This window comes from Ctenopharyngodon idella, chromosome 5, assembly GCF_019924925.1.
Source record: "Ctenopharyngodon idella isolate HZGC_01 chromosome 5, HZGC01, whole genome shotgun sequence".
Taxonomy (NCBI): domain Eukaryota; kingdom Metazoa; phylum Chordata; class Actinopteri; order Cypriniformes; family Xenocyprididae; genus Ctenopharyngodon; species Ctenopharyngodon idella.
In genome coordinates, this window is record NC_067224.1 from 29,092,143 (window position 1) to 29,108,558 (window position 16,416).

Here is a 16,416-nt window from a genome sequence, read left to right on the forward strand (position 1 = left end):
TCAGATTCCTTTCACATATGGATGCCTTTAAGCACAAATTGTGGCATGGTGGTACAAGACTGTGGAACAGACTTCTGGAAAAATTTATATAAAAAAAAAAAAAAAAAAAAGAATGCAGTTATGGCTTTTCACAAAGAAATATGTTCAACAGCTGTTGACAGGACAATCATGCCATGAGCTTTACCATCAACACAGAATTCATCTTCGTTTGAAATACTATATAGTGTAATGGTTAAATCTTTAAATACCAAGTGAGCTCAACACGACAAAAAATTAATGTACAATTAGAGAATAGATTTATAAACGTTACTACATCGCCCCCTCGGGATAATGTGGATAGTACTACATGACACAACTGCACTGGTAAATCCAAAGAGTTAAAATATTATATTGAAAGGATCAGAAATGTCCATAAACCATGCAAAGACCGATTGTGTCTCTTATAAGAGCATATTTTGCATTATGAGCGTATGATTTCAGACGTAAAACTCCACGAATTAACAGAAGTCCGGTCTAATCACATGGACGTTAATTTTAGGTTGTCAATTAGATAATAAAAAGTAAAATGTGTCAGTTAGTGAGGTAAATGCACTTTAACCTAATTTAAAATTATATTAAAATAGTTATGTAATACGAAAACTGAATGCTAAATGTTTTGTTTACACTACTACACGCAAGCGATGGCAGGTGAAGTGTTTCCGCTCTGTTCTTACCTGAGTCCGGAGCACCAGATCCTGTTTCAGAGAAGTCTGCATGAAAAGCTTTAACCAGCGCACACATTGATAAAATGAACCACATCTTTGGAAACCAGTGTTCTTCTTCCAGTGCTGGTAAGATGATGGAAATGTTGAGGGGGGAAAAATCATTAAAATAAATTATAGCCTAAAAGCTTATGTGTTGGTGTTGGAAAGTTTACAGAAGTACTGAGCGTGATATCTGTTATCAGTCTACTTCTAGAAGTCTTGCTCTGCAAGTGCACTCTTCCCAATCATCCCTATTAAACCCCGCCCACATTACACGAACCAGCCAATGAGATCCCAAAAAACCTCCAGACAGGTGGAACCTTGATTCACCTTGCCACTCCTGTACAGTTTCATGCTTTGATCAATCTGTAGCATCATCAATCAAAAGTAAGATACACTATGCTGCTGCAGATATCATATACAGTATTTTGCCCCTTTAGAAAGTAATCGATATGAGTGTAGTTAAAATGTAACATGCAGATTTCCAAGACATATCTAATAAACCACAAATCTGTATCATTTGAGTTCATTTTTTTTTAATTCAAGGACTTAGATTCATACAAAATGTTATAGTAGAAACAACTGCAGATTTCAAAGTCTGGCCATGGAACAGAAATCAGGCAACAAACTAGTCAACAGCAGAATTCAAATAAAGGATGTCCCAGCTCTTATGCATGGACGGAGCCGTCAACATAGTTCAATACTGTTTCCATTATTTATAAATGTTTCAACAATTAATTTTTTTATTTCAACAAATCCCCTAATTTATATCAAAGGTCATTTAAAAAAATCAAACCAAAAATGAATACACTGTATCAAAAAGTACGAAGATAAACCATGGGTATTTCAACATGCACATACATTTTTAGACCATGCAAACATTAATCTTTCTGGAAACAGCCATATTTAAGCTTGGTTGATGTACAGGGGAAAAGAGTATTTCAGATTTTGGCAATAAATTATGAAAGGTTTGGTAGATGGATATGATGTTTTTTCAAATCATAGAGAAGCTGAAGAAATGGGTTTTTCGATTGAAGCTTGATCCACTATGGCAACAAGCCGAAGGACATCGATGGATGTGCTGGGAGTGCAAAGATTTGTTCCATAGTTACACATGAACAATGCAACAACTCGTAACAATATCAGCAAAATGTCAGCACATCCTTTAACCTCAGTCTCACAGAGTATGTAGAAAAATAGCAGTTGTTCAGACTGTAGATTTGAAACAACATTTTTCTTTTTTCCCCTGACAAACTGGACATCTCTGATGCATGCACATACAGAAACTTGCAATTTTTTGTTAATATATATATATATTTATTAATTTATTTATTTTTATTTATTTTTTTTGCTGATTTCTGCTTCTTAATCATTGTGCCTTTATGCATTCTAAAATATACTTTTTCATACATTTTTGATGTTTTTTTATTTAAAAAAAAAGAAAGAAAAAGATTTGGTCACTATCATGCTAAAGCCTGAATCTGGATTTCCCAGCAGGTAAAGCTACAAAATGAATGAAGTATATTTTTCAAAGTGTCATCTTGTTGCATAGCCCTACGTAAAGAAAATATATGTTTAAAAAAAAAAAAAAAAAAAAAGGAAAGAACATTCACTGTCAGCAAAAGTCCTGACACATCAGTGGCCAAGAATCACCTGACTAGCCAAACAATTCTCCAAGCATGTAATGTACTCATGTATATTGATGTGGAACACATGAAATGATCCTGGACCGTATAGTATCCCGATACAGAGGTTTTTTCTTCTTTCAGACCGCCACACCCTCGGCATTCAGGTGGCTAAATATTCCTCTCATGTTACCGGTGTGATAAAAGGAGTCGGCCATATTTCTATACAGCCAGCAGCTGGGGAACAGCGGCAAAATGAAAGCTGTGAGTGTGTATGTGTGTCTGGGGTTGCTTGGAGGAGTGCCATGAGGGGGAAAGTTTAACCTTAACACAGATCAGCCTACTGTACCGGTGCCAGGACCCCGACTCAACGCAACACAACACACGCTCACATCGGGAAATCTGCTACATGAGCAAAGCTCACTCCTTTGTGACAATTCATTGGTTCTCATTCCTCGCATTTAACCGTAAAAGACCAAACAGAGAAGGCAAATAGCAATGCAGTCTGAGCATCTTCATCAGGACAGGAAATATACACCATAAATATTGGTTTCATAACCATGGTCAATCAAGAATTGAAGACTTTTTTTAACATGCAATTTTATAACTGTGGTTATAAAGTCCCCGTCAGGACAAATACACAACTACTGCAGTTTTTTAATAGTTACTCCATACTAATATATGCTTTCGGTAATGGAATTTTCAATATTCCATTTAGTACTAAAATTGTACAAAAAAGGAGACAAGAATTTAAAAAAGCAAACAATCATACTGTAATTTCCATTCAAAATCCTAATGTGAATTCAAAGGTACTGTGTCTTTGCTTCTGAATTAAGGCCTGCGATCGTAACACCTTGTAGTTCCTTTTAACCCTTAGAGCTTGTTCAGTTCACTCTATTAAGTGTTGATGCATTAAAAAAAGCTGAGGTTGCATCACTACTACAATATATTCAAAAGGTTAGGCACTTTGTAAATAACATCTGGAGCAGTCAAGAAGAATCGGTAGACCTGACAGTATGGTGAAGCCGTAAGCGATTTAAGTAAAACCGTTCGTCTTTACAATACAAAAAGCACATAATGAATAGATAAAATATGTACAATTTGATATAAAACAAAGTACATTATGGTTGTCAAAGGTTTCACACAACGATATGTGCGAGGAATGGTCATCAGCAGCATAACGAACAATCTGCTTTTCGCAACAGTGTGAAATAACATGTAATTCTCTTAGATGGCGATAGGGGGCACTGCTATTGTGCGTTTTGGAAAAAAAAAAAAAAAACATTGTTGCTTGCATTTCCCAGTAGCCCCTCACTGCAGAACACTCGAGATCCAGGGGGCGAAGTCGGGTAGGTTAAGGGATATGTAAAGTGGGATCCAGATCCAGGAGGTGGAGATGGGTAGGTTTAGATCCAGGGGGTGGAGACGGGTAGGTTTAGGGATATGTAAAGTGGATCTTGTGTTCTGCAGTGAGGACCATATCGCATTTCCAGCCACTTCTGTAAAGGATTCTCTCCATAAAAGCTACAGCTATAATGCTAAGGTAACATTTTCAAGGGGATATTTGCATTTAGAGTGCATCTCAGAGGCTTGCTTTGAAGGAAAACTGGCCAGAGGCCCATTGCGGTCTTCATTTGTAGCAGTGGGTCACTCTTTTCCCAGGTTACACAAGCATGTTTTGGCATCTGTTGCCCTTAGAAAGGCAAAGATTAGAAGAAAGACCATGTGTTTTCATATCAACTGTCAATCTCATGTGTTTGTAAAGAGACCACACCCACAAACTATTTAGCCTGACAGCAATACATCAAAGTCGGGTGGATTGGTGACTTTATCTCACATCTGCTGCTTTGTAAGCGTACATTTATGTTTTATCCCCTGGATATTGAAAAACAAATACAAGTATTACTGCATTTAACACCACCTGCAAAATAAGAGATGATAAAACTCATCATGATTTGAAAACAAAAACATCAACTGTATGTGTTGTGTAAATAAAAGCCATGCTAGCACCAGTCGTCCACCTCTCCCTCTGGGTAGTACTGCCGTGCCCGTCCTCTGCTGGTTCCGGGGCCCGTGGTGAAGTGGTATCCGTTGGGAACTCCGCGGAACAGCTGTTGGGGAGGTGGGGGAATCGTCACGATCGGTATCCCTACTGTCCGGGCAGAACGGCTCGTCTGAGCGCTCAGATCCTCTTGGAAGACAGCGTAGGCTTCGGGCTGGAGGCCGGCAGGGTGGTCCGGAGGGCCCAAGAAGGGTTCTGAGTTAATGCGACTGACGGGGGCCGGCGAGCTGGAGATGGAGCCGCTGTATAATAGGGCGTTGTGCTCGGACAGACCGCGGCTCAGCCTGCCGGGACTTGGGGGAAGCAAGCCCATCTGTGTGCCCAGAAAGTGCACAGGGGAGGAGTTGGCAGTCCTGTAGGCCACGGAGGGACGAGGAGTAAGGGGGGTCTGGGGCAGCTGTCTGCGCCCACGGCTTGGAGTGCTCGCCCCTGAGGTCAACAACACCGGGCTCCCCTTAGCCCACCCACTGCCCTAGATGAAAATTAAACAGGCAAATCAAAACAATAAAATGATGAGGGGGAAATGCCCAAAGGTTAGACAGGGACCAGGAGCCAAAGGAGGAAGGAGGGAAGGACAGAAAGAAAGGAAAAGTAATATGTTGGACAAGACAGCAGAAAAAGATGGAAGACGAACAGGACAAAACGAAAAGGAGAGAGTGAAGATGACAGTGGAGACAAAGAAAAAAAAGACGGACAAATGCACAGAGAAATGGTGTGGAAGAAGAATAGAAAGAGAAGTGAAAGCCTATGAGTGGATGCACTACAGCCGAAGAGAAGAGAAAATTACGTTGTCATTTATGAGGTTTATATCACAAAATGTAAAACACTTTAAAGGAAAAAAATCCTATAATATCTTATTATCTTCATGGCTTGAGTATGAATGTTTAGTGTTTCACAGCAGCTCTTCTAACATACTGTGTGATTGGTGCCCTGAGAGCTTTAAAATCCAACAGCAGCCTGTGCAGAGGAATCTAACCGTATAGCCTCATTCTCCGCTTTAAAATATATAAATCTAAATCTAAAATATATAACGGCTAAACTGACTTTACAGAGCTGAAATTCCTAAAGTAAGAATTAAAATACTTTTGATGAAATCTGAGGGTTTCTGAACCACACATAAGCAGCAATGTCATAACACATTTGAGGTCCAGAAAGGTATTAAAGACATCGTTAAAATAGTCCATGTGACTACAGTGGCTCAACCTTACTGTTATGAAGAAATGAGAATACGGCGTTCTGACATAGAACACAGAAGCGCTGAATTGCGTTCACTACGCCAACAGTGTATGACAACAGTTCAAATTGGTAAATAAAGTTTTTATTTTTGTTTTGTTTTTGCGCACAAAAAGTATTCTTGTCGCTTCATAACATTAAGGTTGAACCACTGTAGTCACATGGACTATTTTAACAATGTCTTTACTACCTTTCTGGACCTCAAAAGGTGCAATGACGTTACTGCCTATGTGTGGTTTGGAAACCCTTGGATTTCATCAAAAATATCTTAATTTGTGCTCCGAAGGTGAACGAAGGTCTTACGGGTTTGGCACGACATGAGGGTGAGTATTTAATGACAGAAATTTTTAATAGTGGGTGCGGCTATTTTTTACCTTGAATGTGCGAGGCTATTTTAGCTGCTCAAAAACAGTATGTTATCCTGCTTGATGTTGCAGACTGGTATTTATCAAATTATTTTGATTTATTATCATAACCATAAACACACTGGTTTGTGGCGCAAATAGTTTCACCATTTACTGCACTTTGTTACTCTTCTAGTTACAGCAGCTAATAAATCGTAAGTCTTGCACATTCACAGGAAATAGCTTACTTCTGCTTTGAAAAATAAGGTGGATGCCTTAAACGAATATTCCAGGTTCAATACAAGTTGAGCTCTACTTCTACAGACAATAATTAAACTTGCCCCTCAGTCTGTAAAAACAATAAACACTTTAACATTAATGCAATTAAAAGGCATTATGAAGGTTTACTATAATGAATAATATATAAAATATACTATATTATTATATAATATAATTAGTTGTGATCACCCGTTATTAATATGACAAAAAGAGTTCATTACTACCACAGATTGAGACAATCCGGAAACTCAAATAAGATTTTAGTGGAAATACTTAGGCAGTACTGACCGGATCTTAAACTTTACGGATAATATTCTAGTTATTAGTGGAAATTTGCTCCAGTCATTTGCAAAAAGTTATGTCACCTTCTTTTCTGGTATTCTTGCATGCATCATGTGAAAAATACCAGGTTACAAGGTCATAACAGGAGTTAAAAGAGGCAGATAAGTTTGGTAAGCCATTTCATCATATTTGTCCCATGTTATTGTGTATAATATTTAAGTCTTAAAGACTTGTGTTTTAAAACAGTGTTTATTTTAAAAATCTCTTGCCCTATTGGCTTCCACTCAAAGCGTACAACTGTACAATTGCTTTTTTGTATATTTTTCTATATTGAGGGACACAGATGCTGTCCATGAAGCTTAACTTGTGTTTAACTTGGTACATTATCTTCATTACTGTATAATGCATCTCAGCACTTACCACAGATTTCAGCCTTCATCATTATTTAATTTGTACCTTGTCTCAAATCCCTAAGATGTCTTTGATTTGATCGCGCTCATCAGATCCTTTCATTTATACCCTGATCATTCCCCAGTCTCTAACCCCTGACCCAACCTTTCCTTTTAACATATGTCCCTGTCCTGTCTCGACACCCCCCGTCCCACCTGCTTGTTGAGATTGGCCTCCTGGGCCTCAGTGGGCGAGGTGGCACAGCTTGCCACGGCAGACTTGCTGGGACAGTGTTCCCGACTGCCATAGCGATCGCATGAGTAATACCGCTGCTTTTCTGCCGAAGACGAATGGTGCTTCCTCTCGTGGGAGCGACCCCGGTCATGTGGCCTCTCCTCTACAAGGTCAGCTGCTGTGCCTGAGAACCAACCAAAAATGAAAATTTTGTTTCTCAGGCTAGATATTTAGATATATTTAACAAATCAAATCAAAATAATTATTGATAAAATGTTTTGTGGAAATCAGAACACACTGCAATATCTCATGTCCTCTTCAAAAACTTGTGAGAACTAAAATACTTCTTTTTTAACAACTGAGAAAAAAGTGCTCTTATTTTTAATTAATGTACAATTGTCGTCGCTGAACTTAAGAAAAGGTCAGGATTTTTTGACCCCCTGTGGATTTTTTAAAGAAAATTAAAGGAAAAATAAAACAAAACAACAGGATTTCTTGAGGTATTGAGTCCTGCTGTGGCAGATCTCTCTCTCTCACAGTCTCCCCTTTCCTCTGGATTTCACATTCTTCAACAGACTCCAGTCAAAAACCTGACTGTCTCTGAATTTTTCTTCCCTGTTCTCAATTGGCCTGCTGAGAGGTAACCATAAATTAGCAGGTCATGGGCCTGCATGTCTGTCAGCCCCTTTTATCTGGCTAATAGAGGCCAGCTGCGGCCGGACGCTCTCACACCAGGCCCTGCTTCTGCACTTCACCGATCCACAACACAACCAAATCCTGTCTGGGATTAGGATCAATTGAACAAGCGCTATAAAAAATTTGTAGATGAAAATATTGTGCAGCTTTGCTTAATGCAGCTAAATTTTGAGTTGATTTTTTACTATTACTTTTTATCTAATGGCAATGAAAGTGTATTTACCTGTAGCTTTGTGTTGGTCAGTAGGCGACCTGTCTAGAGATCTCTGTTTCTTTTCTCTTTCCCTGCGATGATGGCACCGATGATGATGGTGATGGTGATGATGTCGTTCTTGAACTGGTTTCTCCAAAATGTAGTCATTCAGATTCACCTCCTGAGGGCGCTGTGGTGCAAAAGTGGATGCAGAGCGTCTCATAGGGGAATCAGGAATGGGCTGAGAAAGAAAACAAGGTGGTGGTTAGATGAAGTCAGATGAATGCTTTTGGACATTGTTATCTTGGAATATTACAAGGAATGTTGTACTGAAATTGCCTATAATAACATTGTCTTGTACACTAAACCTCCATTTTATCTCAGATGCATCAAAACAAGGATGAACTCCAAACCGCAGTACGGATGTAAGGGATCATTATAGTATCAAAGTATCAGAGGCAGTGTAACATCTGTAGCAGCTGAGCTAATCCCATTTGAGGAAACACTCATTTTGGGCTTAGACCCTCAATTTATACTCCCATCCACAGGTGTGCCTCTTAATCTGTCTGAAATGATCAAAGGTCACTAACTCTTGAGTCACAGTACTAGACTTCCTTTGATTTCATGTTTTGCATTACAATAGGCTGCTAATCTTCAGATTCCTACTGACACCGAAGACAAACAGACCTGTGACTTAACTTAACCTTGGATTCTTATCTTAAAACTTGCTCGTCTAGATTATATTCCTATTAAACTGAATATTTTAAAAGTTGATCATACTTCCAGTAACGTCCCAGGAGAATGACGGGAATGACTCCTCTGATGAAACACGTCAGAGGACAAAATGGAGCCCAAGGGCAGAGAAGACATGAAAAAAAGAAGAAAAAAAAAAACCATCTTGCATGAAAATAGACTGTAAAGAAACACATTAAATCATGCCCATTTTCTCAGTTCTGGTATAATGTGTCACTCATTTTAGTCACTTAAAGGTGAAGTGTGCCATTTTTGCACCAGTAGCAGAATTGCCAAATAATGATAATTAAAAAACATATTTATGTTTGGAAATAATCAATATTTTTGCAACATTTACTAGCGGCACAGAAAAAAAAAAACATTAGGATTTTTCTATGGATTATTGCAAAAAATAAACTCAGAGACCAGATTCTTCGATCTTCCATTTTGTTGTTGTTGTTTTTTAGCAAGATAATCTTTACAAATGAACAACTTTTATGAATTTTGAACCCTAATACAATTGTCAGAAGTAAAAAGTTCAATGTCACCACCACTAAGCGACTGTCTTTTTCAAGACATGTAAAAGCTTAAAAAAAATCATGAGTGAGGTATTGTTGATGTAGTTTATGTTGCAGAATAAAACATGAAAATGTCTTGAGCTCAAGAAACCCATTGACTTTGGAATGGTGGAAACAGAAGTGTAAAAATGCTAACTTGTTTTAGAACTCGTTCCTGCAGTACTCTATTACACACTTCACCTTTATCGCTTTGAATAAAAGAACACTGAAACCCCACATTTGTAAAAGGAAAAAGTCAAAATATTGTTCTGAATGCTTAAAAAATGGTTTGTGTTATTTTCATGCACTGATTTATTTTATTTGAAGCAACCTAAGCTTAGCTTCCCTTTGGGAATCTATATCATCATTTATCAACCATCCTCTTCTATCCATCCATGACAAACACAAGTCATTCCTAAAGACACACTTGTCAATCATAATGTCTTTGCAGATCATCCACATATCATAGTTTTGCAGAGTTTCTGGGTTGTGGTTTAAATGAATCTGTGTTTGAGGCTGTTATATGGCTCTTTTCATCCGTCGAGCAGAAGGACTGGACATGGCTGGGTGCCAGTGGAGAAGGGATTTCCCCCGCAGAAATCAGAGGGATTTGGCCATATTAGCAGGTGCTGAAACGTTACATTCAGCATCTAATGTCTCTTATCGGTTAGTCCAGCACTTTAAAGAGATTTGGTTTTGGATGGGAATCAAATTTAGGAGCGAAATAGAGGCACTCAGTGAGCCTGAGAAGCCCATTAGCACTGGAGAGGTGTGGGTTAGGTGTGATTTGATAGCAGGAATATCCTGATGAGTTTTAATGGATGGATTGTCTTTTGCAGAGTCCAAATGGAACGTGAATTTCATACTCAGATGATTTTAGATTTATTTTTCCAATGATGCTGTCGTTCTGACATACTATAACATTAAGCAAACTGAATGTTGAGATCCCAAAACAATACAATCCATTAGTAAAACCCTTTAGCCTTTTAGCCGGTTCTGTGCAAATTACATTTAAAATAAAAACAATGCCATCCAGTATTCAAATCAAGATAGATTTTTAAATCCATCTCAAACTAACCAAAAAGTAATTTCAACCTCTTTCTTGAGAGTCTACTTAATATGACAGTTCACTTCCTCTTAGCCAGAACAAGCCAAAAAAAAAAAGATCCAGGGCACAGTTCTGGCAACCTATCAATGACTAATTGTATTGTTCCCTGAAGCATATTAAACCATATACAAGAACCATATTCTATTTAATGACACATCATTTAACACTTATTTGCATATGTATAGGATTTTAAGCAAGAGAGAGGTTTGACTTCAAAACCTTCACCCAAAAGAATACCTGCATTTCTGCATTGAGTTTTGGCATGGATACCGCACGTCCTTGGCCCTCAAGGCCGCCAGAGGTCGCTGTGTTGGCACTGTTCTCCATCTTCATCATTTCTACTGACTCCTATTACATGCACATAATAAAGGATTGAATATGCATCAAAGAAAGACACTGTGTCAAAGAGAGTCAATGTTGTTATTTACAGCACCTGGGCAGTGTTTGCATTTGAGGCATCCTCTGATTGACCTCTGGACATTGGCCGTCGTTTAGACCGTTGGACCTCCTTGGACTTCTCTGAGGCCCAGGATGAAGATCCTTTAATAGGGTTGTCAAGACTGGACATGGAATTTGACAGAGGAAAGAGCATATTAGAGTAGAAAAACATCATGGCAAACAGGTTAATCCAAGTGTGTACTGTATGTGCATGCAGGAGGGATTGTATGCTCACTGTGTGCGTCCGTTATTGAGCGTGGTGGAGCTGGGTCTGGTCTGAGCTTGAAACTCTGAGGCCAAATCTACACTGTTCATGGCCTGGTCTTGTATGTGAGTTAGTGGGAGAATGGGCTCTAAGAGAGCACTGACTTTATTCTTCGGACAGAGAGAATCAAAGCACATTGTTATACATTCAAAGTGATAAAACTGATAAAAAAAAAAAAAGTTCACTACCAGTTGGAAGATTAGACAGCCTTGAATTTATGTTTCTCAGGCCCTGTTTACACCTGGTATTAGGAGTTTTGGTCGATCGGATCACAAGTGGATGATGCTAAATACAGGTGTGAACGGGGTCTAAAACTTTTTGAGCTTGTCCACTTTTGACCACTTACAGAGGTAGTCAAAAACGCATTCGACCAGATTGCTTTCATAATGTAAACACTCGTGATCGAATGCGTTCAAACAGAAACAAAATACCGCCTACTCTCTGCCTACTGACTTAACGCGTAAACATTATGGGAAGCGCGCTAGCCAGACTCGATTTTAACTTTGTCGGCTGAAGATCCAGATTTTGTCTAAAGACAAAATACGTACCAAGCACAACGTTCTCTCACCATTACTGATTTCTAACACTTTCTCACCGCATTCGGTGTGGTCTTGCGGCAGTCAGAGCAGAAACAAAAGCTGTTGCTCTCCGTGTGTTTTTCCGTCATCTTGGGTCGCATTCATATGTAAATTGCATGAGCTTATTTTGTCCATTAGATCGAAAGATCTAAAAAAGCCCTTACATTTACCTGACCATAGACGGTCACCTCGAAAAAAATAGGGACAGAAGTGGTTGAAAATAGAAAAAAGAGACGTTTTAAAACACCAGGTGCAAACAGGAATGTCTCCCTCGTTTACTTGTGATCCGATCGACCAAATACTAGGTGTAAACAGGGCCTCAGGATCTTTAAAAAACATTTGATCTAAATGCTTACACTTGAAATGAGTGTAGACAAATATATATATATATATATATATATATATATATATATATTAGTTAAGATTTAATTGTTTAATATTTTAGACACTATATGATTTTCAATATAATGTTTTTAATTATAGTTTGATGACTTTAATATTATTTTACTAGTAGTGTAAATATGTATCACCTGAGATCCAGGTCCTCCCTGTTCTCTCTGTTGCTGTTGCTGCAACTGAAGTCTTTTGGCTCTGTTCTGCTTGTAATAGTCAAAGATCATAAGAGCCGCATACACCTTCCCCACTGTAAGCTCATTGGCTGCAAAAGAGTCAATTGTTGTTTAGAAGTTTTACTGGTGACCACTAGAGGTCACTGTGTATTACTTGTGTTTGGAGATCTGTGCAGATGTGAAACTACCTGCGTTGGGTTTAGATAATTCATAAGTGTGTGCCTCTATCTCAGTGTTAGTCTTGTGATATGTGGATACAAGTGTGGAGAGTATTTTCGTGGCATAAATAAGAAAGAATCTCGTGGGTGATGATTCATAATGTGTTTACGTTTGTGTGGGGTGACCAGCAGGTCCATAGTCTTCTGAGACAGGTTTGGCCAGACTGTAGCGAGCTCCTTCTTGAGTTCTGCGTCTGACAGACGTTGGGCCACCATGCCTGTGGAGAGGTGAACACAAAGGCATTAGGCTAATAAGACCATTACACAAATTAGTTCTGTCTAATTATTATGGTGTTTACAATTATTTTTAAAAATACTCTCTTTACCCCTCAACATTTTTTATCGCCTGTAATATTATTATCATCATCATTATTATTAATCAATTATTTAAATTCAGTGAATTTAGAGCAATGTATCACAAATATCTGTTTGAGATGACACGAGTTGTTTTGCTAGAAAAACGCTTTTTATCTCCTGTAATAATAATAATAATAATATTAAATTATTTAAGTTCAGAGAATTTAGATAAATGATTGCAAGAGTTGTTTTGGGAGAATTTCGTAAAGCTATAAAAACTCTTTTCATCTCATGTAATAATAATAATAAAAAGAAGAAATTATTTAGGTTCAGTGAATTTGGATCAATGTATTACAAGACAAAACAGCTTTGCTGAGGAGTTACTTTGAGAGAATGTAGTGAAGCTAGAAAAACCCATTCAGTGCCAAGCATTCAGAGAGACACAACAGATGCTACACACACCATCCCACACACATTGCTCTGAAAAGTGGAAATGGCACTAGCAGCAGCAACAGAACAGATCACACTGAATAAGTGAGTAAATCTCTCCATCAGGAACTAATCACATTTGGAGTTATATGGAAAAGAGAAAGACAGACTCTTTCAAAAGAGAGGGAAGGTGGAACATTCATACAATAATTACACAATCATTTAGACAATAAAATAGGCACCAGACTGACCTGATGCCAGTTTGATCTCCAGAGCAGTGCGGATCAGAGCCATCAGGGTAGAGGTGAAGTGCACGCTGTTGTCATCTGCAATGGGCATGTTCATTTTCACCAGCCGCTAGAGGGAGCCATGAGGATCATTAGTGGGGTAAAAGCACTTCTCAAAATCAGCATCATCCAGAACATCCCAAAAACTACACCCCACAAAACAGTTTGTGTGCGTCTGAGATTAGACTTGGTTATTTCATATTCTTTTATTGATTCAATTTATATATTCTATGAATCAAGCAACAAATATACTGGATCATTTTGGTAATTCAGTAATGCAGAATGTTGTTCTAATCTTAGCGTTTCAAGCACACAAACAGTTTTGTTCACATAGAGAATAGGAACATACAGAATCGAACATTCACATTCACTGCTATAGTCTACGATTCGCAACCAAGTGCACTGGTGATAAACCGACACCGACTCGAGAGTGAAGAAAAGCATGTACACATAACCATGAGGGGTTTCAGAGGACATGGGAGCTCGACTCTGGGAGTTACTAAATCAATAAAAGTTCAGCAAATGGCTGCTTTTCAGCTGTGGCTTTTTGAGGTTGAAATAATACTAAACATACCAGCAACTTTCTACTGGATCATTCAGACAATACCATTGTAAAAATAGTAAAATAACAGGTCAATTGTGTAATTTTGGTTTGGTGCCTCTACAGTCTCAAAAACTACACACTTTATCTTTAAAGGTGCACTCAATTGTTTGCTTATATTGCACTGGAAAAGGTGGCAGTTTTCTTGGACTTATTGTATACTGACACCTAGTGGTGTGGATGTAGCATTACTAAAATATTTCAGTAACAATGCATTTGTAGAAATGCTCTATTAGTAGTCAGTCATTAATAATTTATTCTGTGAGCAAAAGTGTCCAATAATAGGGTCTTACAGATGAGATGAGATGAGATGAGTAGTATTTGGCTGGTCATGTGATCTCAAAATGGCCGCTCTCATGAGGCGACCCACCCCATGTAAACTAAAATGGCTTTTATCAGTGTGTGCACATAATTTTAAACATATTTTTCATAAGTACTATACATTTCTGTATGCTTAAAGAGGGAAATATCTGAGTGCACCTTTAAACATGACATCTCTGTTGTATCATGGGATATTAAGGTGTACAATATGGTTTAGTGTGATTCATTGTGAAGAGTTGAGCTCCCCTGAGCAAAGAGAGCATACATCTACTAGCAGTAGCAGTGCAAAATAAATAAATAAATAAAAATAAAAACATATCAGAATGAAAAAAAGATGGACAGTCTCACACACAGACATACATTCTCACATACTGCAGAGAGAGAGAAAAAGAGAGAAGGCTACAGAAGAAAGAAAAAAGAGAGAGGAAATGGTCAAGTGGATGAGAGATAGAAAGCACAAGCAAGACAGGGAGAATATAAGTAAACGACCGCCAAGAGAGGAAGAGAGAGGTCAAGTGCATAGTTCTCATGATTGAAAGCAACTTAAGTTACACACACACACACACTGCTCCATGAAAACAAGGGTGAGAGGGGGTCCTTTCCTATTCTAACACAACATAAGGGCTCTAAAAGAGGTTTTTGAGCTAAATTTGGGGCCCTTAAGTGAATCCCAAAGACACAGAAACCCGCAAAAAAAGAGCAATTGGCCACTTTTTTATGTAAATTATGTTTACATAAAATATTTTCAATTTATAATGCATATGATTGGCACAGAAGATTTTTGTAATGTCGTGCACAAACCCTTACACAATGCAACTTTTGGGGCAAATTTTATACACATGAAGTATGACCATAGATAAAATTGAGAAGTTTCTCTTATTATTGTAATGAAACAACCTAGGCTGATTGGAAATACGTACCTCTACCTACATTTTTGCAAAATTCAAAAAAACATCCCAATATACATATAATTCACAGCAGTTTCCAGCTGAAATGACCACTAGAGGCAGTAAAACACCATCAAGTGTTATTCCTTTTCACACAGATTATGATTATGGGGCAGATTATCGATTAATAAAAACTTTCGTTAACACTTTACAATAAGGTTCATTAGTTCACATTAGTTAACTACATTAGTTAACATGAACTAACAATGAACTGCACTTAAACAGCATTTATTAATCTTTGTTAATGTTAATTTCAACATTTACTAATACATTATTAAAATCTTGTTAACATTAGTTAATGCACTGTGAACTAACATGAACAAACAATGAACAACTGTATTTTCATTAACTAACGTTAACGAAGATTAGTAAATACAGTAACAAATGCATTGCTCATGGTTAGTACATGTTGGGATAGTTCACCCAAAAATGAAGATTTGATGTTTATCTGCTTACCCCCAAGGCATCCAAGATGTAGGTGACTTTGTTTCTTCAGTAGAACACAAATGATGACTTTTAACTTTAACCGTTGCGGTCTGTCACTCGTATAATGCATATCAATGGGAACTTCGTCTATAAGAGTAAAATAAAACATGCACAGACAAATCCAAATTAAACCCTGCGGCTCATGACGACACATTGATGTCCTAAGACACGAAACGATCGGTTTGTGCAAGAAACCGAACTGTATTTATATCATTTTTTACCTCTAAAACACCACTATGTGCAACTGCCTTGCGCATCCGGTTGGTGAGGTCTGAACGCGCTCTGACAACGGAAGTGATCTCTCGCACTCATTGAAGTATAAGCGCGAGACATCACTTCCATCATCAGAATGCGTTTACAGACCTCACCAACCGGATGTGCAAAGCAGTTGGACATAGTGGTGTTTTAGTGGTAAAAAATTAAATAGATACTGCTCGGTTTCTCGCACTAACCGATCTTTTCGTGTCTTAGGACATCAATGTGTCATCACGAGCCGCAGGGT

General features: G+C 38.1%; 2 protein-coding genes across 12 annotated transcripts in view; both read right to left on the minus strand.

Moving 5' to 3' along the window:
• si:dkey-61l1.4 (collagen alpha-2(I) chain) overlaps window positions 1-964 on the minus strand; it is a 43,634-nt gene extending 42,670 nt beyond the window's left edge. The window contains exon 1 of the mRNA XM_051895491.1: window positions 714-964. Within this exon, the coding sequence (XP_051751451.1) occupies window positions 714-798 (85 nt within the window). The 5' untranslated portion in view covers window positions 799-964. The remainder of the gene's footprint in view (window positions 1-713) is intronic.
• A 298-nt stretch (window positions 965-1,262) lies between these two features.
• Window positions 1,263-16,416, minus strand: part of cacna1ba (calcium channel, voltage-dependent, N type, alpha 1B subunit, a) — a 117,229-nt gene continuing 102,075 nt past the window's right edge. For 9 of the 11 annotated variants that reach the window (XM_051893562.1, XM_051893558.1, XM_051893560.1 and 6 more), the window contains 10 exons: window positions 13,524-13,629; window positions 12,657-12,764; window positions 12,290-12,417; window positions 11,152-11,291; window positions 10,912-11,038; window positions 10,716-10,826; window positions 8,862-8,900; window positions 8,112-8,322; window positions 7,174-7,376; window positions 1,263-4,902 (listed from right to left, as the gene is read on the minus strand). In XM_051893562.1, the coding sequence (XP_051749522.1) occupies window positions 4,372-4,902; window positions 7,174-7,376; window positions 8,112-8,322; window positions 8,862-8,900; window positions 10,716-10,826; window positions 10,912-11,038; window positions 11,152-11,291; window positions 12,290-12,417; window positions 12,657-12,764; window positions 13,524-13,629 (1,704 nt within the window). In that variant the 3' untranslated portion in view covers window positions 1,263-4,371. Of the gene's footprint in view, window positions 4,903-7,173; window positions 7,377-8,111; window positions 8,323-8,861; window positions 8,901-10,715; window positions 10,827-10,911; window positions 11,039-11,151; window positions 11,292-12,289; window positions 12,418-12,656; window positions 12,765-13,523; window positions 13,630-16,416 lie in introns of those variants that run through there. The other 2 variants (XM_051893559.1, XR_007930211.1) reach the window with 2 other exon arrangements.